The following is a 25,221-nucleotide window of genomic DNA, read 5'->3' on the forward strand; positions in this document are numbered from 1 at the left end:
CAAGATCTAAGAAGAACTAGCATAAAACCTTACTTTATAGGACCTGCCAGTCTCTCATCCTGTCTCAGTATCTCACCTGTCTTGCAGGGTGTTGATGGTTTCTTTTAGCTTGGCCCGCAGGTGTCGGATACACACCTCCTTCTGCTGAAGGGGTGTGAGGTACTGCTCTGGTGGAGGAGGCCGAATGCCATGGTTGTCTGTACATGACGTGTACTTCTGATGGCGTCTAAAAAAGACAGGACTTCAGTTTATGAAAAGAATAAGTGGTGTTTTCCATTTTTTGAGATGTTAAGAAAGAAGTGATGGAAGGAAAGTTAACATCACTATTATAAGAATTAAGAGTTTCAAACACTCTTAACCTTCTGAGGTCTAGGTCATCGGTGATGATGATATCACAAATAACTTTTTGCTTATCTTCAAAATAGTAGGTTGGGGCTCAGAGCTGCTGTTTTATCAGTAATGTGGGCTTTTTTCCTTTTTAACAGCACTCACCATATTTTCATTCACATATTCAACCAATGAGCATAAACTGAAAAAAGAAGAGACTGCAAATGTGCTCTTTCATACTTTTGGAAAGCGAACTGGAGTAAATAATTTTTTCTTGTGTCATATCATCACTAAAATTCTGATTAAATTTGATTGAATTATTTAATCAAAATTTGATAAATTTTGATTAAATAGCTAATTAAGGTAATAAGACAGCAAATCATATTAAGTTCTGTTTTCACTGAGTTGACAAAGTCACAAAGAGTTCCATTTTCTATCCCAAGGCATTAACGTTATACCTCTTGTCCATCAATGCAGTAGTGCGGCAGAGTTTGTGGTGCACTGCTGTTAGAGAACAAGCCCACAATTTGACAAGTTAGAGAAGTCATTATTTTGCAATGTTAGTGTTGGAATTTGGGGAAACATTAGTAGGAAGAATCAGAATCGGTGGCCCGCATTGCAAACATATTTAGCTCTAGCATTGGGACTACGCTGGTACAAGAGCTAGTAGAAATGTGCTACACCTCTTACCCTTTGGTTGGGCTGCATTCACTGCCTTTACATGAGCCTGAGTTGCTGCTGCTGCTGAGAGAAGCGTTTCCATAGGGATCTCTATTACTGGCCGCAGCCGGAGTGCGCCTGGTACACAGTAAGAGGAGACATGTTAATGTGTTCCTGGCAACACCATGGAACCACAGTCCAGACACTAAGTGAGCTGCTAAGCTAAACCATGACAAACGGATCCACAGTGCAAACAGAAATGAATGGAAAACACTTCAATCCAGGTCCACCACCATGCTTATACAACACAGGTCTACACAGATACACAGAGTACAATATTTCAGCATGTCGGCCTGAGAAACAAATACACACACTCCTCTTGGCACTCACAACAATGCTGAAACTGAAAAGGACATCAAATTAGCGTTACTCAATGAAAAAAGAAAGTTTTCACCAGAAGGGAACTAAAAGAGAGCAATCGGACAGAAAAGAAGAAGAGAGTCAGACTAGACAGGATGTTTTCTAGAATGTGGCGTCACAAAACATTTACAGCAGTGCAAAACATCTTGCCATTCCCATGCTTTAAAGGATCAAGACTGATCGGGAGGAAAAAAGAGTGAGTCGGGACAGACCGGGAGCGAGGGGTAGAGGGAGAGTTTGTTGAACGACCGTGGCGATCCGGAGACTTGGTGGAAGTGTATCCCTTGGTCGGTGACTTGGTCGATACATAGCCTTTAGTTGGGCGCATTGACACCATACAGCTTGACTCCATGGGCACGTAGTCTAACTCTATGAACCTGCAGTAGTCAAACCTGACCAGAGACAAGAGGGTGTTAAATCACAGAGGGTGGCAATGTGCCTGCTGCACACTGAAGGGAGGTAAGGTTGGTTGACATTTAGCATATCTCAGCATAATTTTAAAATGTAAGAACTCAAACAGTGAAGTGGCTCAGGAGAGCTTGCTTTCTAAAAGCCATGCTTCAATGTTGAGGCTCCTCTGTTTGGCTTCCTATACTGCACCGCTAATAGGAGCAGTTTACTGCTATGAGGCTTTTACTGGAATGTAAACTAACACTGCATCCTGAAACACAATTTACAAGTGATAAAATGTTTTAGGTCTTCTAAGAGCAACATGGAAGCAGCTGCAACAACAATAATTCATAAACGCCCCATTTTAACTCGCAACACACTTTCACAAAACTATCTCAGCAAACTTATAGAAATTTCGCCCCACTTTTGATGACAAGTGCAAACTAGCTTAGCTAAAAAAAAGTTAACTTTAAGACAACTGACACCTGTGCAAAACCACTATAGAGACCAAGTAAAACCACATAATATCAAAGAGTAGAATTGGTGGTGTATATATATTTTCACCTCTAGGCATTTTTACTATCCAGCAAAACATGACACAGTTTGTTAGTACAGTTTAATTATATCAGTGGTAGATAGGGAAAAAAAAAGGGTTATCTGTGATTGGCAACTTCTGTCAGCGTCTGTGTGGTTTTAAAGTCTATAATGAATGTTCACCAACTGAGTTACTGTTGTTCTTTAACAAGGACATAACTGTTGCCCAATCACTGGACACCACACTGGGAGGGGAGGACAAGCAGGGTCAATCAGAACAGCCATGATGGTATTGGACACAGGACACGAAAACTCCACACTAAACATGCACATAGTCTTGTATATAACTCGTCTCTGTCTTTAAACTTTTTGCTGTTCATGTCATATATATGTATATATATAAATATATATATCATACTTGATGATAGTCAGTGTTTCCCAGAAATACATATCTTACTTATTTCACCAACACAGAAAAACTAATGAAGCACAATGTTTTTGCAATTTGGCTGAATTTTTTTAATTGCTCTTGAGTTCATTTCACTCTATTTTGAAAATACAGTTGTTAACTATGTCATGTTTCCATGATGGCAAAGTGACGATCTCACTGTTCGGGGGGTCCTCAGCTTCTTCTTCTGTTAGCTTTTCTTTCTCCAGCTCCACCATCATGGACTGCAGCTTACAATGCTAATCTTGCAGATCTGGAACAAGCTGGAGGTTCACTTTAAACCCAAATGCACAGCTGCTGGAGAACTAGTTCAATTGCTGCTATGTTGAACTCCCAGAAGATCACGGTTGCCAATTGCAGGTCAAAACTGTTTGACTGTTGTCACAGGATTTTACTAACTGAGGAAGTTGCTAGATAAACAGCTGACGACTGAATTATTAGATATTGGTAAGTGGCTGTCTTAATCATCTCAGAGTTCAGCTGTGAGCTTGAGGGCCACATTAATCAAAACTTCAAAGACTTTTGGAACTAATGCTGCTAAGCTGACTCCACCAGGGCTCTAGAGCAGAACAAGGACTGCTATGGTCTGCTGCCGTCTAAGACAATGGAGCTGAAGTCCATCGACACAATGAGGAAGTTACAGGAGAAGAAGCTAATTACTGTCCTGTTATTGTCACAAAGCACCTATGGAAAAGTTTTTAAATTTACTTCTAAAAAAAAATTAAGCAATACACCAAGTCCAACTAGTGGTGTATGAAATCATGCATGCACATGTGTGCACAAACAAATGACCAAACAAAGAAACAAACTAAAAACTCTTGCAACACTATAAATGAAATTTTGAATTTTGAGTGCCCTGTAAAAGATTAATAATAATTTTACTCAGGGTTTATTTGAGCATGCAGCTAAGGTTCAGCAAAGGTTCCAAAAAGTAATTTTACGCATGAGGTCAAGTAAAAAGAACAAAAACCTTAATCACCTGGATTATGTAATAAACCGCTGGAGACAGTTTGTAATAGACAGATACATTATATTTAAACTATTATTGAACGCACGTCTGTTGTTTCCATTTTCTACTGTATATTTTGCTACTGAACTGAGTCACCGTGTCCTGTGTTACATAATTAGGGAGGAAGCCAGATATTGACAGCTCAACACTTGATAGCACAGAAATGGGGAGAAAGAAGCAGCAGAAACACTGAGCCTGGAAAATACACAGTACAACAGTGTTTAGGGCGTGACAGTTCATCCCAGCCATCTGCTGGGATGGAACTAATGTCTGGGGTGTGGGTGTTGTCTGCTTGAGGCAAGCATTTCCCAGTTGTCAGGTGTTAGCATGAGTGGGTGGAGAGGAGTGAAGAGATATTCCTTTACGAAAGCAACTTTGCTCAAGAGGCTGAAACTGATTTAGTAAACAATATCTCGATAAACCAAAAGCACATTCGCATTACAGGCAATGCTGCTGCACATGAGTGTTTCACACAGTGCTGTTGAGTGAGTGGCTGCGGTCAACCAGTGATCACAGTATGCACATTAAACGTGCCATTTCTACCGTGCATGTAGCCACTAAACCTAATCCTTGAAAGATTAGCACCAATTCTTGCGTTTAAGTGCATGATAGTATCACAGACTCTGTATTCGAAGGTGATGTGACACAACAACACGCACACAGTTCTTGCCACTTTCTGTGCTCCTTACAGGCCACAGACTGTATACATGTGTTGAAAGTAGCCACAATGACACTACCCTCTGATTTGGTTTGAGCATTTTCCACATTACCATTCTGATTTTTGTACACTTCAGTCAGGACTTATCATATCCATGGTAGTCACACAAGGCGTTTATGTTATTGTTGAATCTATTTCTATTTATATCTATCTATATCTATATCTATCTATTTTAAAAAAGTACATCATGTTGTTTTGGATAAGTCTTGAAAATAGCAACCGAGGCCACAACTCCAATCAAAAAATGTTTATAAAGATATCATGAAGTCAAACAGAAGTCATTTTGCTATAGCCCTATGTATAATAGACTCCAGGCATGCCTGCTTTTTTGGGACCACATTTTTACATTACAATGCACCAAATAGGCATGCTCCCCAGGTGAAGAACAAGCAGGTGACAAAGTAGTATAAGAGGAATGACTACTTGGCCTACGGGTCTCCAGCAGTCCATGTCTGTGTCCACAACGGAGGATAATCTTGGCTTGAGGTTTTAATGCACTATAAAGAACTATGCTAATTCCGCACTAAACTAATCATAAACCTTTAGCCTTTATGTTAACAGTAGCATGGTGCAGGTTTTCTTGTAGCAAACATCATCTAAAGTAAATGAAAATATAGCAGATTTTGGCAAATTCAATACATAGACCTCCCTTTGAAAGTCTCTTGTTGCTTTACATAGTTTAAAGCTAAATCTTAATGAATAACAGGACTACCTTATAAGTCATCAACTAGCTCTACGCTGTATAACAAGAATAAGTCTTTTAGCATTGATTGCATGCAAGTACCCATCTAGTATCCAGAGGTAATGTTAGCTAACTAAACAAGCTAGCTACTGATGGTAAACTCTTCAGTTTACCTGCACATACATGTCTGTGTCTGCTAAATTATTCTTATCTATGCTGGGGATGAATATTTATCCCAACTTCTGAGTTTCAGTACTGCGTCTTAGATAAAGTCTTCAGTGCAAACAACAGTCAAATAAAAAAATCGACTTTTACTTTTGGCAGTTGTGATCCTATGACACCGTTTACAGTAGATCAGGATCTGTTCTGTTGCAACATTTTATTAAACTCACAAACACATGTTTTTAGCATGAAAACTACCAAATAAAAGAGAAATTAACTAGATTCACAGCATTAGGAGACTCAAATAAAAAATCTACTTTGTGCCAACCGCTTGCCTGATCGTTGACATTGAAATTCCCTAAAATGTGAGCTGTGCAGCTTTGCAACAGGTGATGTTGACAGGAGAAGCCACACACCTGACTGCAAAGATTAATCCTAACCTGACCACGTTTCACTGCATCATTCACAGGTTAGAACCTTAACTTGCCTGTGTGCTGTTGTTTATTTTTCCAACATTTAATTTCCAATTTTGGTTTTAGTGGCTACAGTGCATGCCAAAGCTACAGCTACAGCTATGGAGCATGCTCTCTCAGACTGTAACTGAAGTGTGTCTCACGCAGGGGGCGCGGGCACAGGAATGGCCACTGGTGCTGTGGCGGTTGGCACAGCAGTCCCCGACCCAGACGCCGGCTTGGGTACCGGCACGGGCGAGGACGCCAGTATTTGCTGCAAGCGACGTTTGGGCTGCAGCACCTTCAGAGGGTTGAATCTGAGGAAAATAAATAAGAGAGAGGAGGACACCACAACTATACGTTGATCCGTCTGCAGTTACACAACTTTTCCTGTAAAAACATTAAACCCTCCAGACAGATTCAGCTTGGTTCCAGTTTAAGAGACCATTTATCAGTCTGTGCCCAACACATACACCATAGCAAGCAACAGCTAGATGACAGCAAAGACTATTTAACACATCAGCTGAAAGAAACGACACATTGGCTTTCTGTGGTATTAAAGTACTGGTAGTGTCAAACTGGACCACAGAAGAAAAGCAATGTCCATCACTCATGCATTAAGTATATAACAACACATTACTGCAGCATTCACATTCCGAAACAAGTTAATGGTTGTGCGAAAGTCAACAGTGGTCCCTACAGACAAGAAATACATCTTATCCTTTATCCTGTGTCCAGTAAACAGGCCAGGTTAGTCCAGTGGCTAGAGGAGAGAACATCAATATACTCAATAAACTCTATTCAAGTCGGTTGCTATTTACAGCATTTAGAACATACACTGCTATGAAAACAGTATTTTCCCCCTTCCCAATTTCTTCTTGGCACACTCACAGCCTTCAAACAAATGTTAAAATTAGACAAACAGACTGAGTTTATATAAAAAGAAAAAAGTTATCTAAACCTAACTGGCCTTGGTGGAACAATAATGACGGGTTACGCCACCCTTGGCAGTAAGAACTACAATCAAGCGTTTGCAATAACTGGCACTGAGTCATTCACATCGCCGTGGAGGAATTTTGGCCCACTTAATTCAAAAAAGAGGTTAAGATATTTGCCAAAACATCTTAACTGGACTTAGATCCAGACTTACTTTGAACACTCCAAAATTATAGTTGGACTTACTGTTTTGGATTAGTGCTGCATAAGGTTCAGGACACAAGCTGAGGGATGGACTAGTGAAAGTGAACAATGTGGTTGATCACAACAATTTCGTAAATAATAAAGAGCTATTCTATTCTATTCTATTCTATTCAATACATTATTTAATTAGGGAGAACAATTACTTTTTCCGTGTAGGGCCAAGGAGTTTTGAATAACTTATTTCCTTTAATAAATGAAATCATCATCTAAAAACTGCATTTTGTATTTATCTTTGTCTAATATTAAAATTTGTAAGATTTATTGTCATTGTAAGAACACTGTGAGACGGGATTCCAGAGTGCTACCTCATTTGGAAAGGGCACAATGAATGTGGAATGTGTGATGATCTCAACATGTAAATGTAGTAAATAAAAAAAAAAAAAGAAAAAAAAAAAAGAAAAAGAAGGCAGCAAATACTTTTCATAGCACTCTAGTTCTCAATTTTAGGTCCATTTATTCATCAACAAGTCTTAGACGAGTTATTTACAGGAAGTACAGAAACAAACTGAGCATGGTGCCACTTTTTAAATAAAGACAGATATATTTATATGATATGTTGGTCTTTTACAATTTGACTTATTATAAAGCTACAATACAAAGTAACACATGCCAGTTTTTCCTGGTTTGCAATCAGCAGTTTCCTTAACTGTTTATTCAGAAGATTTTTACACATTCTTTACTGAAAGTACTGATAACTGAGTTTCAGTGCTAACTGCAATGCCAGCTTGCCATTTGGTGGTGTAATTTTGTAAATGTTTAATTATTGCTGCTACAAATCGTAGCAGTAACAGTAAATGTTGCCTTAACTTTTCATTTATATTTTTTTAATCCTTCATAAATACTGACAGCTAACCGTGTCGGAAAAAGCTCAAGTCTCGCAGTTCCCACTGCAGTCTTAAAGGCGCACACCCCACCATGTCATTAAATCGCTGCTGAAAATTTTTAGAATTTATAAAAGACTCATTAATGGAGTTAAATTACTTATTACTGTTTAAAACAACTGTCAATTAATTTTAAAACACCCTATTTTCTCTCACTTATTAAAAAGTGGCACCACATTGACTATGAATATTTGTTAAAGATAAACACACACACACACACACACACACACACACACACACACACACACACACACACACACACACACACACACACACACACACACACACACTGTTGTCCCCCCCCACTGACACCGGGCAAACCTCCACCAGCCCCACTCCTGCAAAACAGGTGAAAACAGACTTAAGAGCGACAGGAGTTAGTGCCGCTGAATCTTGTTTATTTATTTATTCATTTATTTTATTTATTTTTGCTGTGTTTTACTTGCATCTATTTGAAAGAGTGAGTGTAAACGCAAAAAAATAATTTTATTTTATATGCTGGAATATGCAGAAAATAGGTTTAAATGTTAAACAAATTTCTTCAAGTCAACGACGGTTGCATATGATTTAATTTTTGCTTGATGCAATGTGCATAAAGTTAAAAGATTAAACCTAATAAAAGAGACTCTTTCATTTGATTCAATTTTATATGATGGATTATGCAGAAATCCAGCTCAAGGCCACTTATGGTTTATTTGGTTAACTTGTGGCTGACATTTAGCTAATCTGTTGCCCACATATGGGGTGGCTGTAGCTCAGGTGGCAGAGCAGGTCAGCCACTAATCAGAAGGTCGGTGGTTCGATCCCAGGCTGCCTCCTGGCTGCATGCCAAAATATCCTTGGGCAAGATACTAACCCCGTGTTTGCCTACTGGTGGTGGTCAGAGGGCCCGGTGGCGCCAGTGTCCGGCAGCCTCGCCTCTGTCAGTGCGCCCCCAGGGCAGCTGTAGCTACAATGTAGCTACTATTGTAGCTACAATGTAGCTTGCCATCACCAGTGTGTGAATGTGTGGGTGAATGACTGAATGTAGTGTGAAGTGCTTTGGGGTTCTTAAGGACTGAGTAAAGCGCTATACAAATGCAGGCCACATATGGCTGACATTAGGCAGCCAGGATTGAGATGCCCATAGGTCATCGCACCATATGGTTTGTCTTCAGAACTGAGCCAGAATACGGCAATGTTTCTGTCTGGGAGTAGTAGAGATAATAACTGTTGATTTAAATGTGCTTTTGTTGTTTTTTTGTTTAGCATGACCTTATTTTGGATACTACAGCAAGATTAGAAAGGAACATTATAAAAAGGTGATATTTTGAGATGTATGTATTGTGATGTAGTCCTAGCTGTGTATATTATTATTATTATTATTATTATTATATGTGTATATATTATTATCATTGCTGGAAAGCTGCATGTTTTTGGGGAACCATATGTTCGCCAATCCATCGTTCTACAGAACATGTTTCTATTTCTCCTTCCATTTCACGATGGTTCCTACATATTATCAGAGACCGAGACTTTGGTCTCTGATAACAGAAAAACTTAAAGTTTTAAACTAACAATGCGCAACTTGTAGATCCCAAAGATGGTCCTAAGTTAAAACTCTTTGGAAACTTTTTTAACCAACCAGCAAAGATATCAATGACATCCACGAAAAGCAAGTGAGGTCATGTGATTCACTTTATACAGTTAATCCAGCTTTCTTTTTTGACTTAAGACGATTTAACAACAATTCAAAATGGGGTTTTGACAGGATAATCTGTCCCGTAATCTGTTTTTCATCAGTGAAACAGAAGAAAAAAGTTTTTCCAGTCTTTGACACTTGTTTGTACTCCAAATTTATTTATTTATTTATTTACACAAAAACATTTACTGCGGAGCAATTGAGCATAATGCCACACTTGTAAAAATGCACTGATGGGAGTGGAAAGTTCTGTGGGTGACAAAGCCAGTTCATTTCAGTAATGACCAGGGCAATCTACCAGGAGAATCAAATTAGTGGGATAAAAATGAGCCGACAATGTAAGCGCAGGTTCTGTGTTTAAGGGGAATCAGTATATATTGATATAAAGCCCAAGTCTCCCATCACAATTTGATAGGGAGTGTGTGGAGTCTCAGAGGCCAACAAAAAGCTTCTTTTCTGGATAATTCTGAAAGCTCCTGCAAAGGAAATACAGCTTTGCTTTATATGAAAAAAACTGGAGAGCAAGGACTGCACCAATAAGCTGAACTCATTTCAGCACAATATTAATTTTATCTCTTTATTATCCGCTACTGGTAAGAGTAGATGTTACAGTTAGGCAATGAAGAGGTGAAACATGCATAATAAAAGCACCAACACTATTATCACTAACATTTACAGTGATGCTGGATTCAATTGCATACACACAGGTTTTTAAAGTAGTGAAAAAAAACAGCTGCCTTTAAAGTAAAAGCAAAAAAGCTGAATTATGATTTCTCACAAAATTGCAAAAGACAGGAGATGAGGAGTTTATTGAAGAGTGTTTGGTGTCTGAAATGAGATAAACTGCAAAATGTGTACTTCTTTATGTTTGACCTTCACGCACACCTCACACCTCACCAGGCTGGGCCTGGATGTTGCCTGCAAGCCACACAATACTCAGGGATGGTTTAGTATTTATACTTTTTACTCTGTTTAGTTCGTGAGGAAGGACACTTTAGACTCTTGTGGTCGAATTGAGCACAATAAAAAGAAGTTACTGGTTTTTAGCAGATGAATCTCATTTTTTGCTTCTTATTTTTTTATTTTACAGACAAAAAGTATTTAAGAAACCATGAATCACTGAAATGAATTTTTCTCTACTTATTTCTCAGGGCTCTGAGACACTACAGTACAATATGACATACTTATTCCCTGCAGACTTTTCAACCATGGTTACCTTGCAGTGCACAGAAAGCCCATAATTATCACAGGTGAGCACAAAACAGGTATTCACTCTACTTACCGGCGAGAGACCGATGTAGACCTCTGATTGGGCGGGGCAGGGGCAGACATGGAGCCAGGCAACGTCTCGGGTTTCTTGTGCTCTAACCTTTTCTCTGAGTTTTTCAGCTCTATACTGAGAGCCTGCAGCCTGACAGAAAACAGACATAAGCAGTGAGTGAACACAGAGTCACACAAAGAAAGAGAGGACTGTTACACACTCAAATAAAGCGTGATTTCTGCTGACTGCCCATGTGCACCGCTATAGATGCCTTCATCAGGCTCCCTTGTGCTACTGACACAAGCTGACACTTAGCTTGCACAGAGTGGACATCAGCGTTCAGCAACAAATCACATTTCAATCATGTGGTACAACTAGCCAATCACCACTTCTTTGTCTGTTTCCAGGTCAAATAACAGTGGCAGAGGTGAGCAAAGAGAAGTGAGAGTTGCATCTGCATCTGGACAGATTTGGTTCAGTTTTATTTACATAGCACCAAATCACAACAACAATCACCTCAAGGTGCTTTATATTACAGCCCCCTATATATGAGGAAGCATCTGGCAACACTGGGAAGAAAAAACTCCCTTTTAGCAGGAATAAATCTGTAAATGTACACATATATACATGTTGCAGGTTTCTGCCACAGCTGTAGTGTAAGTACGTCCAAAAATATTTACAAATAACATCCTGCTGAGTTGTATTGTGAGAGAGAAAGACAGGCTAAAAGAGAGAAAAGCGGATGAAAGAAGAACTTAGAGGGGGGAAAGAGGAGGATTATTCTCATCAATAATACACCACAAACAATTTGGTGGGCCCTTGAGAGGCAGGTTTCTGTATGTGTGGAAACGCAGGACGCCTGCTGTCAGTCAGCTTCCTGCATTAACACTTCTCTGCTGTGTTGTTTTCCTATCAACCATGACTGCCTCGCTCATATTCTCTTCTGCTTCTAAAGTCGGCGAACAAAGACAGCTGAATGAAAGACAGTTTTTCAGTCAAATCCTGTCGATACTAATAATCTACCTACTGTAGAACCTCATCCACATCTGAGCTCTAACTTTAAATCCTCTTCCATTGTTCCTCGGCTCTCTATCATGATTTTAAAGCTGGTCTAAGATGTATTGTTGCATAGTTAGCAGTGAGCAAACTAAACCACAGACCCGCGCAGTGGCACAAATCTCTATCCTAATGAAAACACACACACGATCCTTATGATAGTGTTTTTGTATAAACCAGAGGTCGGCAACATGCGGCTCCGGAGCCGCATGCGGCTCTTTAGTCCTTATAGTGCAGCTCCGCTTGGTTTGGGAAAATAAATTAGTTTTTTTAAAGTATTTAGCTGAAGCGTATTTTATTTATGTTTATTTATGTTCTTTTTAACTTGTAGTTCTAAATTGGAAGAGTGTTGTGATATTGAAATATAAAATTATATTCTATTATTTTTTGATTGCTCAAAATAGGCGTCATACCCGCGGAAGCCGGTATACCCGCTGAAACGGCGTGCATTTATCGAGACTTTCAACCCCAGGTAGGCCAATTATGGATCTTCGGATCCACATTATGTCAGCAGCTGTTCTCCACCGTGAACTACAGTGGGGCAAAAAAGTATTTAGTCAGAATCAGAATCAGAATCAGAATCAGAATGGGTTTATTGCCAGATGTTGAGGTTTACAACATTAGGAAATTGCTGCGGTGCTTCAGTGCAGACAATAAGAATTAAAGTGCTATGTAGAAAGAAAGATATGTGCATGAGATATACATGAGAATAAGAATTATGAGTGCTACGTAGAAAGATATATACATGAGTGCAGGTGGTGATCAGTGCCAAACATGAAATGATGCAGTGACACAGCGTAGGGTCATGTGTTAGTGGCGGGGACAATCATGTGGTAATTGTTCATGTGTCCAACAGCAGAGGGGAAGAAACTGTTCTTATGGCGAGAGGTTCTGGTGCGAATGGACCGGAGCCTCCTGCCTGAGGGGAGCAGGTCAAACAGACTGTGTCCAGGGTGAGAAGGGTCAGCTGAGATCCGGGCTGCACGCCGCAGTGTCCTGGAGGTGTACAGGTCCTGCAGAGATGGGAGTCTGCAGCCAATCACCTTCTCAGCAGAGCGCACAACACGCTGCAGTCTCTGTTTGTCCCTGATAGTGGCTCCAGCGTACCACACGGTGATGGAGGAGGTGAGGATGGACTCGATGATTGCAGTGTAGAATTGCATCATCGTCCATGTTGGCAGGTTGAATTTCTTCAGCTGCCTCAGGAAGTACATCCTCTGCTGGGCTTTCTTGATGACGGAGGTGATGGTGGGCTCCCACTTCAGGTCCTGGGTGATGGTGGTACCCAGGAAGCGGAATGAGTCCACAGAGGTGATGGGGGTGTCAGTCAGGATGATGGGGGGGAGTGGGGCTGTGTACTTCCTGAAGTCCACAATAATCTCCACTGTCTTCTGGGCATTCAGCACCAGGTTGTTGTGGCTGCACCAAGACACCAGACGTTCAACCTCCCTCCTGTAGGCAGACTCGTCCCCGTCCGAGATGAGCCCAATGACGGTGGTGTCGTCTGCGAACTTGATTAGCTTGACAGACTGGTGGGTGGAGGTGCAGCAGTTGGTGTACAGGGAGAAGAGCAGAGGAGAAAGAACACAGCCCTGAGGGGAGCCGGTGCTGATGGTCCGGGAGTCCGAGACATTCTTTCCCAGCCTCACGTGCTGCTTCCTGTCCGTCAGGAAGTCAGTGATCCACCGGCAGATGGGATCAGGCACATTCATCTGGGAAAGCTTGTCTCGGAGATGGTCTGGAAGGATGGTGTTGAAGGCAGAGCTGAAGTCCACAAACAGGATCCTGGCGTAGGTTCCTGGGGAGTCCAGATGCTGCAGGATGAAGTGTAGGGCCATGTTGATGGCGTCGTCTACAGACCTGTTGGCTCTATATGCAAACTGCAGGGGGTCCAGGAGGGGGGCCGTGAGGGTCTTGAGATGGGAGAGAACTAGGCGCTCAAATGACTTCATGACCACAGATGTCAGAGCCACGGGTCTGTAGTCATTTAGTCAGCCACCGATTGTGCAAGTTCCCCCACTTAAAATGATGACAGAGGTCAGTAATTTGCACCAGAGGTACACTTCAACTGTGAGAGACAGAATGTGAAAAAAAAAATCCATGAATCCACATGGTAGGATTTGTAAAGAATTTATTCGTAAATTAGGGTGGAAAATAAGTATTTGGTCACCTCAAACAAGGAAAATCTCTGGCTCTCACAGACCTGTAACGTCTTCTGTAAGAAGGTTTTCTGTCCCCCACTCGTTACCTGTATGAATGGCACCTGTTTGAACTCATCATCTGTATAAAAGACACCTGTCCACAGCCTCAAACAGTCAGACTCCAAACTCTGCCATGGCCAAGACCAAAGAGCTTTCGAAGGACACCAGGAAAAGTATTGTAGACCTGCACCAGACTGGGAAGAGTGAATCTACAATAGGCAAGCAGCTTGGTGTGAAAAAATCAACTGTGGGAGCAATCATCAGAAAATGGAAGACATACAAGACCACTGATAATCTCCCTCGATCTGGGGCTCCACGCAAGATCTCATCCCGTGGGGTCAAAATGATCATGAGAACGGTGAGCAAAGATCCCAGAACCACACGGGGGGACCTGGTGAATGACCTGCAGAGAGCTGGGACCAAAGTAACAAAGGTCACCATCAGTAACACACTACAACGGCAGGGAATCAAATCCCGCAGTGCCAGACGTGTTCCGCTGCTGAAGCCAGTGCATGTCCAGGCCCGTCTGAAGTTTGCCAGAGAGCACATGGATGATACAGCAGAGGATTGGGAGAATGTCATGTGGTCAGATGAAACCAAAGTAGAACTTTTTGGTATAAACTCAACTCGTCGTGTTTGGAGGAAGAAGAATACTGAGTTGCATCCCAAGAACACCATACCTACTGTGAAGCATGGGGGTGGAAACATCATGCTATGGGGCTGTTTTTCTGCCAAGGGGACAGGACGACTGATCCGTGTTAAGGACAGAATGAATGGGGCCATGTATCGTGAGATTTTGAGCCAAAACCTCCTTCCATCAGTGAGAACTTTGAAGATGAAACGAGGCTGGGTCTTCCAACATGACAATGATCCAAAACACACCACCCGGGCAACAAAGGAGTGGCTCCGTAAGAAGCATTTGAAAGTCCTGGAGTGGCCTAGCCAGTCTCCAGACCTCAACCCCATAGAAAATCTGTGGCGGGAGTTGAAAGTCCGTGTTCCTCGGCGACAGCCCCAAAGCATCACTGCTCTCGAGAAGATCTGCATGGAGGAATGGGCCAAAATACCAGCTACTGTGTGTGCAAACCTGGTAAAGACCTATAGTAAACGTTTGACCTCTGTTATTGCCAACAAAGGTTATGTTACAAAGTATTGAGTTGTATTTTTGTTATTGACCAAATACTTCTTTTCCACCCTGATTTACGAATAAATTCTTTACAAATCCTACCATGTGGATTCATGGATTTTTTTTTCACATTCTGTCTCTCACAGTTGAAGTGTACCTCTGGTGCAAATTACTGACCTCTGTCATTATTTTAGGTGGGGGAACTTGCACAATCGGTGGCTGACTAAATACTTTTTTGCCCCACTGTATGTTAAAAACAAACACTGCTCACACCTCACAGGTGACAGCTTACAGTCCTGCGTAAAGATGAAGTGACTTCGTACAGCCCCGATTTGCAGACGCTGTGCGCAGAGGTTCAGGAGCAGAAGTCCCATTGTAAACATATCACAGCAGACCCGACGATGTTTCCATGAACACGCTTTTCAGCATCTCTTTATTGACCACTTTTCACACACGGTCGCTGTACGCATACAGCCGGCTGTAGCTTTTCAGCTCACAGCCCGACACATACCAACACAACAGCACAGATAGCACAGACGTTAAGGCGGCGAGGCGTGATTGCGGGTGCCGCTCAGGTGCGTCCGCCTCCCCTGCAGCGGCGCAGCAGGCCACACCCCGCCACACACATTAACCAGGTAAAATACATATTTAGGCAGAATTTTGCAAATATTTATTTTTCATTTTTTAGCAGCATAGTGCTTTTTATCCCAATTATTTTTTTAAAAGTCAGGTCAAGGCTCCAAAAGCCCAAAGGTGATATAAGGGTGGCGGCTCACAACAGTTTTTGTTTGCTACATGGATCATTTTAGTTCAGCTGGGTGTCTTTCCTTTTGTTATATTTCTTTAAGAGTTCAAAATATGTTAATTACATAAATAAAATGTAATTTTCTCTGTAGCACTTCATGGATTTCATAAGCAACACACCTTAGTTGTTCACACAAAGCATAAAGGTAAAAAACAATATATACAGTGTTATCTTAATTTTAGATGTCAAAAAGTATTTGCGGCTCCCAGTGTTTTCTTTTGCGTGGAAATCGCGTCCTAAAGGCTCTTTGGGTGTTAAAGGTTGCTGACCCCTGGTATAAACACAAAGCAACCTTAGGAGCACATCACAGAAAAATGTATCCACAGAGAATCTACTGTAGTACTCCGGCTTCCTCCCACAGTCCAAAGACTTGTAGTTAGCAGGGATAGGTTAAATGGAAACTCTAAATTGCCCATAGGGCATGTGAGTGTGAATCGTTGTCTGTATCTGTGTGTTAGCCCAGTGACAGACTGGCGACCTGTTCAAGGTGCCTGTTCACCCTGCCTCTCACCCTAAGACTTCTGAGATAGGCTCCAGCACCCCCATGTGACCCTGTAGGTAGTATTATTGCAAAGTGGAAGCATTTATGAACCATGGCAACATAGACACAAAGTGTCAGCCCATCTTACATTACAGATGCAAATTTTATAGTATGTAGTTTAAATCTCCTCCAGCAGCAACATCAGCACAAAAACTATGTTCCAGGAGCTTCATGGCATGGGTTTTTATGGCTGAGCTGCAACATGTAAACATACATTGCCAAGCACAATGCCGTGTCAGATGGAGCGGAGTGAAGCACACCACCACTAGACTCTGGAGCAGTGGAAATGTGGTCTGTGGTGTGATGAATCATATTTCGTTATTTGGCACTATGATGGACAAGTCTGGTTTGGCAAATGTCAGGAGAACATTACCTGCCGGAGTGCCAACTGTACAGTTTGGTGTTGGAAGAAAAATGCTATGGCATTGTTTTTCTGGTTTCCTTCGACGCAGTGAGGAGAAATGTTAATGCTTCAGCTTACAGAGATATTTATTCAACTAGCTGAGTTTAAATAAGCAAGAGAACTTATTCTGCTAGTAGATACCGTTTTTTCTGGACCTTTTATATTAATTATTAGTTTTGTATTTGTAATTATTAGATTTGTATATAAACGATGAATTTAGCTGGTAAGACACCTTCTTTGTGTTTGGACTCTGAAGCTCCTCTAGATAATGAATGTGACTTGTAGATCTGAAAAGTGAAACCAGCATGGAAGTGTGTTTAATCTACATTAAATTATACCATTTGGCTAAGATCCTTGACAATTTAAAACCTTTTCTCTTAACTTCACTGTTTTTGACTTTTTAGAGCAAAAGTTTACTTAGCTTATAATTCATATCTACCAATCTTAGCTGCCTTAACTATCTTATATCTAACTTCAAGTCAGCATGTCATCCTGCTTTGGTTGCTGTCACCACAGATCAAACCACACCAGACCACATGATGCAGATGATTTATTAAGTTAGGCCTGTTATGCAACACCATACCCAGCCTGAGTGTGCTGAACAGGCAAGCAGCTTCTGTGCTGACGACATGGAAACACAAAACTGGAAAGAGAGGAGGTAAGGGACAAGAGAACGTGAGGATGAGAGGAGGAAAGAGGAGCCAATGAGATGAAAGGAGAAGACAGCACGTGTTGCGAGAAGAATAGTAACTAAGGAAAGGAAGGAGGTTTGAAAGAAGGATGATTCTGGACACACAGGACTATGGAATGGCATGATTACATACACACACATTCACAAACTCCGGATTATTCATACCCCCATGTGTCTGGAGCAGAACACACAGTGCATTGTCTCTCATGAAAGACAGCGTGTCCTTGTTGTCCAACCATGATGTGCCCTTGATGAATCTCAGAGCATCTGCAACAAATGTTCTGCAGTGTCAGTACGTGAAAGTACTTACAGGCAGTACTAAACAGTAACAAAGATCTGACTTATTCCAGGATGCACAACATAATTTGTGAGAGGAATGCAGACTCACAAGTCTGCATTTAAACTCCTCCTTTAGTCTTTCATCTAGATCGAGCAGACTGCAGTGGTAACATAACTCACGACTTGGGGGACTGGAGGCTGTGTGTGTGTGTGTGTGTGTGTGTGTGTGTGTGTGTGTGTGTGTGTGTGTGTGTGTGTGTGTGTGTGTGTGTGAAGGTGTGACTCACACCAGTTACCAGAGCCTCCTGAATGCATAATGCAAGCCTATCTAATAAACAGGAAAATGCTGGAAACCAGAGGTTCATAAACTGCTTGATAGCCATAGGGTCTTGAACACTGAGTCACTGCTGCTATTCCAGAACAGCCATTCAACACCTCTGGTGTGTGTTTGGATGTGCTTGTGGGTGAGTGTTGATCTTACAAAGCAACTGTGGTTGTTCTGTAACAATTCAACAATTCTCCCGCCCTTGAGGGGGTCAATGTACGGAGCACCGCAGGGGACATGGGAGAAAAAAAAATTAAGACTGACTTTTGCGAGATCTCGCAAAACTATCTCGGGATCTCGCAAAACTTTTGGGATCTCGGGATCTCGCAAAAGTCAGTCCTAATTTTTCTTTCTCCCATGTCCCCTGCGGGGCTCCGTATCAATGATCAATGAGAAAGATCAAATAAAAGACAAACATAGACTGTAAATAAAAGATGGCGTCCTGGGTTTTAAACAGAAACCCAATTTGGGGGAACTTTACACCTGCTATCTTTCTAAGGAATGGCTCCTTTAGTTTTAAAATGCTGTTTTGTTTCATAGACGTCTATTAATAAAAAAGGCCTCTGTCTCCCATTGGTTGATTCCAGTAACAACTGAAGTCATAGTTAATGGTGCAAATCAGGATAAATCAGCGTATAGTTTAAGATGGCCTATCAGTATAAAAGAAGCTGGGCCCGAGCTAAGCAATGGATGATGTCACAGTGGTGACATCCATCCTTTATATAAGATATATTTTTATATAGGTCAAACTCCAGCAACAAGTGTTCTTATATAGAACACAGTCCTTTACTAATGTGTTTCAGCTTGTGGTCAGGGTTGCTATTACACACAAAAAGAGAGCATGTTAATACATAAGCAATCCTTTCTGTAATTATTTTAAATTAAAGTCTTTAGCATTTCAATGGATGACAATTCTTCATGGAATAATACCTTAATGTAATTAAAAGGTGGCAAAATAAAGCAGATCACAATGAATGAAACACCATCACTGTGTCCATTTGAAGTATTAGAAATGTATGGCTATATTTTAGGCACCAGGAAGTTCTCCAACACAGCTGCTGGCTCCGGCATCACAGTGTCAGAGTTAGATATATTCCGTGTGTTAGGGGTCAAAGGTTAATTATGTCTTATTTGCTACACTATTCCCAAACTAGTGAAGGCGAAGAATTCACAAGCAGTGAACTCCTCATCTGATTTCAATAGTAAATCTGTAGACTGAATGGAACACTGCGGCTCTCCGAGGTAAACAGTCTCTATCGCACTGGATGATGACTCATTCTTTTATCTTAACATACAGCACAGTCAGCCGCTTCTAGTAGCATCCTACCTGGGGAAACATAACAATATGACCCTCCACCATAAGTGCTATAAATACCAAGTCTTACACAAGAAAAACATGGTTATGATGTTGATGGTAGAGGTGCTGGTTTCCTGGATTTTTCCTACAAAGGACAAATTACATGTAAACACTACATAAAACACTGGAAATAACTAAAAATCTGCTGGTTGATCTGTTTGTTAGCCGTCGTCAGGTTTGGTCTCTGCAGTCTACAGTGCAGCTAAAGGAAAAAACAACAAGACATTTGGGACTTTGTTTCATAACAATCACAGAAGTCACTAATCCTCTGCGTTTCTTTGTGGAAGTTTTATACAAATGCATCCAGTGCAGCACTTATTTGATTTATGCTCTGCCCAGCTCTGCTTGGCTCAGCTGGTTGTCATGTTTGTGGCATTCCAAACATATGTTGCCGACAGGGAAGTTGCAGAGTGCACTCTGGGGAACAAACTATGCAATGGAAACACTCGTTACATGGATGAAGGGTGTTTGTCTCTTTTTTATGTTTTTAATTGGTACTGGCATTTGCAATGGCAAATAGCTGTTATTGACCGATAAAATCTTGAATTGAGGTTTCCAGAGAGGTGCAATTAAAAAGAATCAATTTTTATTGCCCTTTCACAATAGAAAGTGGTATAAACCTACCCACAGCAAGTCTCTATAGCAGCAGCTGATAGTGATGCAAATACACACTGCAGTAAAGGCTGCACAATGTCAGTTTCTCAAAACAGATGGCAACGTGAAGACCAGCTCCTCTTTCTTACAAGCCTTTCCCCATGAACATGAGCCATGAGCATATACAAACTTATTCACACATACAGTAAGGAGGTCAAAACGGCAAACGCAGATCAGGCCAGTCCTGCAGAGTCACCCTATTGCCGCAGTGCATGCAGAATAAGGTCCAGCAGAGCACAGCAATAAAGCTGCTACAGCAGTGCTCTTACTAATTAACATAACAAAGAAAAAATAATAATGTTCTAATCCTTGAACAAATATAATCAATCAATAATAACAAGACTCTGTTTTTTTTCTTTTATGCTCACCAGGGTTAATGGTGCTCTTATAGTTTCGTTACATCAGGCATTTATTGGACTTTTGCCCTCATTTGGCTTTGGTTAAAAAGCACTTCTGGATTTCTAAGGGGCTGTCTGAGCTTAATCAGGTCAAATGCTCAAAATATCCAATACACCATAGGTTTGTCATTAGTGAGCCAAGCAGCAGCAAATGAAACCACGCCAGAGTGCTGCAGCCTAAATGATCGTGCTAATAGCGTGTGTGAACCAAAGAGCATTGATAAAAGCAGGAAATCAATAATCACATTATTACAGTGTACAACTCAGCACTGCCTACATGAATCTCTTTCACTGTCGATTGACATTGCTTATCTCTCCTGCCTATTTCAGGCATGTATCATCTGAAGTGGTATTTTTGTGAACACTGGATGGATAGAAGAATATCTGCTCTCTTTTTTCTCTGTGTTGGTCTCCACCATCTCCTGAGTAACGTATGTACTCAATTCTTCACTGTGAACAGCCACGAAAGGGCGAGAGATGGAACACAGAAAAGATCGTCAGGACCAAAATCAAACATATAAAGTGAAAAAATGAGAGGAAATTGTTTACAACCTTTGCTTTTAGCCTCTGGTTTGACTTCATTGTGCAGCAATAATTGCAGCTAATCTTTTGAATAACTGTTGATGAGTCCTGCATCGACTTTGGAGGATCTTTTGCCCATTTCATAGTTTATAACATAATTTAATGTTGCTAAGTTTCCTTCCATAACTTTAAGGTTTGGACTTGAACTTGGCTGTTCCAAACCATTATTTTTATTCCTTTATTTTTTTTTTTCTGTGTTCAGCTGAACAACTTGGAAGATTTCATGAGATCATAAGAAATCTCACTTGTGTATTTCCACCAACATGTTGTGAAGACGAGACTTTTTTAATCTCTGTTTTTGTAATGTAAAAACAGGGGTGCATACTCACACTTGATTATCATCCCAGTGACGGAAAATACCTTACAAATAACAATTTGTAATAATGATTCAATTTGTTAAATTGGTTGTCTTTATCTACCTGTAGCAACATTTAGCTTCCAGTTACACAGGCCTAAACACCAGTTGGTGACCAGGCAAACACTGGCCACTAGAGAAACCAGTGGTGAGTGGTTACTGGAGGTTGCTGCCATTCCCTGTTAAGTCCTTTGCTAAAGTAAGTCACAGAGGCATAGAGGCTGGTCGTTGACCCCCTTGCAACCACCAATCACTAGTCTTGGTCTCTAAGTGATGGTGAATTTTGTGTGAATGCAAAAAGAGACTGTTTGTCTTCATAGTAAAAGTTGCAGTGTTTGGAAATGTGTTGGTTTCAGCAGTAAGACATACGTTGCATTAAAGCAAACATTCTCAGTTTCTTTGTGCTGCACTTTTTCAGGTTTCACTACTGCTTGGTGGTTATTTAGCGAGTATCTGGTAAATGGGCTGATTGTCTACCTGAGCACTAAAAAGTGTTTTATACAACTTACCTCATTCATCCATTTATACATGTAGTTTTTCTACCTAAAAACACTCACACGGAAGCACCAGAGTTCATACTCCAACAGATGTACTGGAGTATGACTACAGCAGTAACAGCCAGGAATAGATCCACCAACCTTGCGACTAGCAGATGACCTGCTCTACCTCCTGAGCTACAGCCACCCCAGTCTGCAAGCAAGTCATCATCTTCCATGCACATAACAGGTGACTGCAGCAATCTAGCAACCAAAGCAATTATATGAAGGTTGCTTGTGCAGTATTGTCTTTACGACCAGGTTCACCTAACAACTGCTACTAAAGACTACCAGCAACCTTCAGCTACAAATCACTATCTGCTCAGGGAGTACACATTCTTCTCTAGAGATCTGAGGGCCGCAGACCGGTCTCTAGGTGTGTAACTGAGGTCTGAAGAGCCACTTATACAATTAAACTTAGTATTGTGTAAAATTAAGCTTTCTGCTATTTCCCCTGCTCTTTCTTCTTTATAGCCACTAAACCTTATCTCCAGTTACTGTAGAAATATTGTGCAAACAACTGAAATTCAAAGTGACATGTTTTACTGCACATGTGGGCTATACCTATACTAAAAGGGAATACCCTTTCTTCCTTTGCAGCATTCATGGTTTTGAAGGTTTGATTGACACTACAACAAATAGAACAAAGAGCATTTCATATACTGAGAGACCACCGGAGCAGTGCCACACTTGAAGGATCAACAATTCTGCTTGTTGTTCCTAAAATTTACTCTCCATGAGTGCATCTGGATAAATGGCACACATTTTTGCCTGGTGACTACGTCACCATGGCAACGGTCAGTCCGCCACTTGTTTGGAACGTGACCAGAAGGAGAGTGGCTATTGGCTGGGTGCACTGAGGAACAGGATGAAGGAAGGAGCCTGCTGCTGACAAGATGGCAATGCTGCAAAGGACAGCTCAGTCTTACAGCTTGCAGCAATGCATTGGACTTCTGTTTCAGACAGCGTACTGACCGTATGTGGCCTCATAAATTAATTAAGGTTCATAAGTGTGGCTGGAGAACTGAACAGTCCTAACGGAACAGGCTCAGTTCCCCAAGAGCCCCTGTGACTCCTTGGGTGCCTGGGTCTGGTAGCCCCTTTCTGAAGGGTATCTAAAAAGAGATTCAAAATGAAAGGATAAAAGAGACTCAACAACAAACAATTTAAACATGAAAATAGAACTTAAAATGGCAACGGAAATGGAATGGCTTTAAAATTAAGTGCACAAATACATACATTTCCTTAAAAAGGCAACAAATGATTCAAAACAATTACAAAGACCCAAAACAACTATGAAAGATCCAATAAAACAACACCTAAAACCATTCCACAAATATGCAAATTAAACAAAAGTAGAGGCAAAGAGACAGAGAACAACAAAAATAACATTTCTTACATATAAAGATCAAAAGCCTATAAACAGAGACTGAAAACAGTTTTACACAAAAGTAGAAAACTCAAATCTAAAAGACAATCACTACCAAGACATGCAACATGGCAACACAAAAAATGCAAAAGCTGCTAGAGATGAAAGAAAATGGGCTCAGTGTCTCATAGTGCATTAGTGTCCAAATGTATTTAACAGTCTTTGCTTGCACACATGTACTTCTCGGTGTCTACCTACTTAACTGTAAAAAACGTTGAGCATTTATGATGACAAAGTGGAGGAAGTGTTCTTTCAGCACTGGCACAGAAATGCACAATATGCTTTCTGTGCCAAGAATATTCAGGGAGATCCTTGCGCCAGAATCTTCAATCAAACTCCTTTCATAACTCCATCCATTCACTGACTACGCTTCTCTGCCACTCTATTAAAATCAGGCTTAAGCCTGACAGAAAACCCGTAAAAGAAAACTGTGCGCAAATGAATTTGCTCACGGAAACTAGACTGTTCTGTGATATGATCAGAGTAAAAGTCATGTGGACATGAAAAAAGAGCTCTGGCTCTGTCATCTGTCAGGCAGGACGTTACGTTAGTGGAAAAACAGGAATGCTGCAAGGTCAAACTGCAGCGCCAGGCAGCCCGTCACGACTCTGCCGCCTGCAAACATGGATGACACTCACTTTGAGTGTGAGCTACTTGTGCATGCGGAGCCAGGGGTTTTAAAAACTGTCTGCTGTGACGCTGCGTGGACAGTGTGTACTATATCTGACGCCCAAAGGCCCGTGAGAGTTCAAACATGGACGCGCAGGATGACCAGACGCGAAAACATCTGCCGGAGAAAGCGCACTGCGCATCAACATCATCATCATCATGCCTCCATCAGCTGCACCAAAACAAACAGACAGGCCAGAAAACAGCCTGACCCGACAACCAAGAGCTTTACTCTCCACAAATTCCCTGCACGGGGGCTCCATTCACTTATTATTTCTAACCGCTGTTGTGAGCCACTCGGTTCACTACACGCAGACTCGTTCTCCGCACTGAGAGAGCTCTGCAGCATCCACGGATGGCACCGATGATTTCCATAAACGGGCTTGACCCGGCCCCGCTTACCTGTGCCCGGCTTCCCGTATACCGCTGTTAGTCCGTCCACAGCTCCATCGCCATGGTTGTTGTTGTGTCCCTCATTTCTTCCACCAAGAGCTCCGCCTGATGGAGCGGCGGCACGTCCGAGGAGGCGTGGGGAGGAGGGAGAGAGGGGGCTGAGTCAGGAGGGATGCAGGGAGATGCACTGGATGGCTGCCGCGTGAGGAGGAGAGGCACAAGGGTATATGGACGGAAGCATCTGCGTCACGTTACGTCAGATTGATCTTTTTAAAGGGAAACACTGCTTCATTTGTCGGGCTTCAGCTCAGTGCAAGCTACAGTGCAAGCTTCTTTAACACCGAGAATACATTAGAGACAGGGCTGCTGTCACTGCAAGTAGAAAGTGGTCTGTTACTAGGTAACACTGCAATAAATATATAATTATGGCTATTGTGAAGATGTAAAAATATTTGTTGGGAGTGATCGACAGGATTTTAAATGAGTAAATCAGAGGGACAAATATATGCTCGGACATGTGCAGAGGAGGGGAAGTGGACATTCTGTGTGAATGATGTTGAGGTAGGAAAAGAGGAAGATCACAGAGAAAGTTCGAG

At 41.4% G+C, this 25,221-nt stretch overlaps 1 protein-coding gene across 3 annotated transcripts in view; it reads right to left on the minus strand.

Annotated features, from left to right (window-relative positions):
* The window catches only part of snphb (syntaphilin b), a 34,589-nt gene extending 9,747 nt beyond the window's left edge, over positions 1-24,842 (minus strand). Inside the window, exons 1-6 of one of the 3 annotated variants that reach the window (XM_004565495.2) lie at positions 24,635-24,842; positions 10,847-10,975; positions 5,967-6,119; positions 1,620-1,799; positions 1,018-1,125; positions 77-226 (exon numbers count right to left, since the gene is read on the minus strand). In XM_004565495.2, coding sequence (XP_004565552.1) covers positions 77-226; positions 1,018-1,125; positions 1,620-1,799; positions 5,967-6,119; positions 10,847-10,896 — 641 coding nt within the window. In that variant the 5' untranslated portion in view covers positions 10,897-10,975; positions 24,635-24,842. The remainder of the gene's footprint in view (positions 1-76; positions 227-1,017; positions 1,126-1,619; positions 1,800-5,966; positions 6,120-10,846; positions 10,976-24,634) is intronic. The other 2 variants (XM_004565497.2, XM_004565498.2) reach the window with 2 other exon arrangements.
* Positions 24,843-25,221: the final 379 nt, after the last annotated feature.

The sequence above is a fragment of the Maylandia zebra genome, linkage group LG20 (genome assembly GCF_041146795.1).
Source record: "Maylandia zebra isolate NMK-2024a linkage group LG20, Mzebra_GT3a, whole genome shotgun sequence".
Lineage (NCBI taxonomy): Eukaryota > Metazoa > Chordata > Actinopteri > Cichliformes > Cichlidae > Maylandia > Maylandia zebra.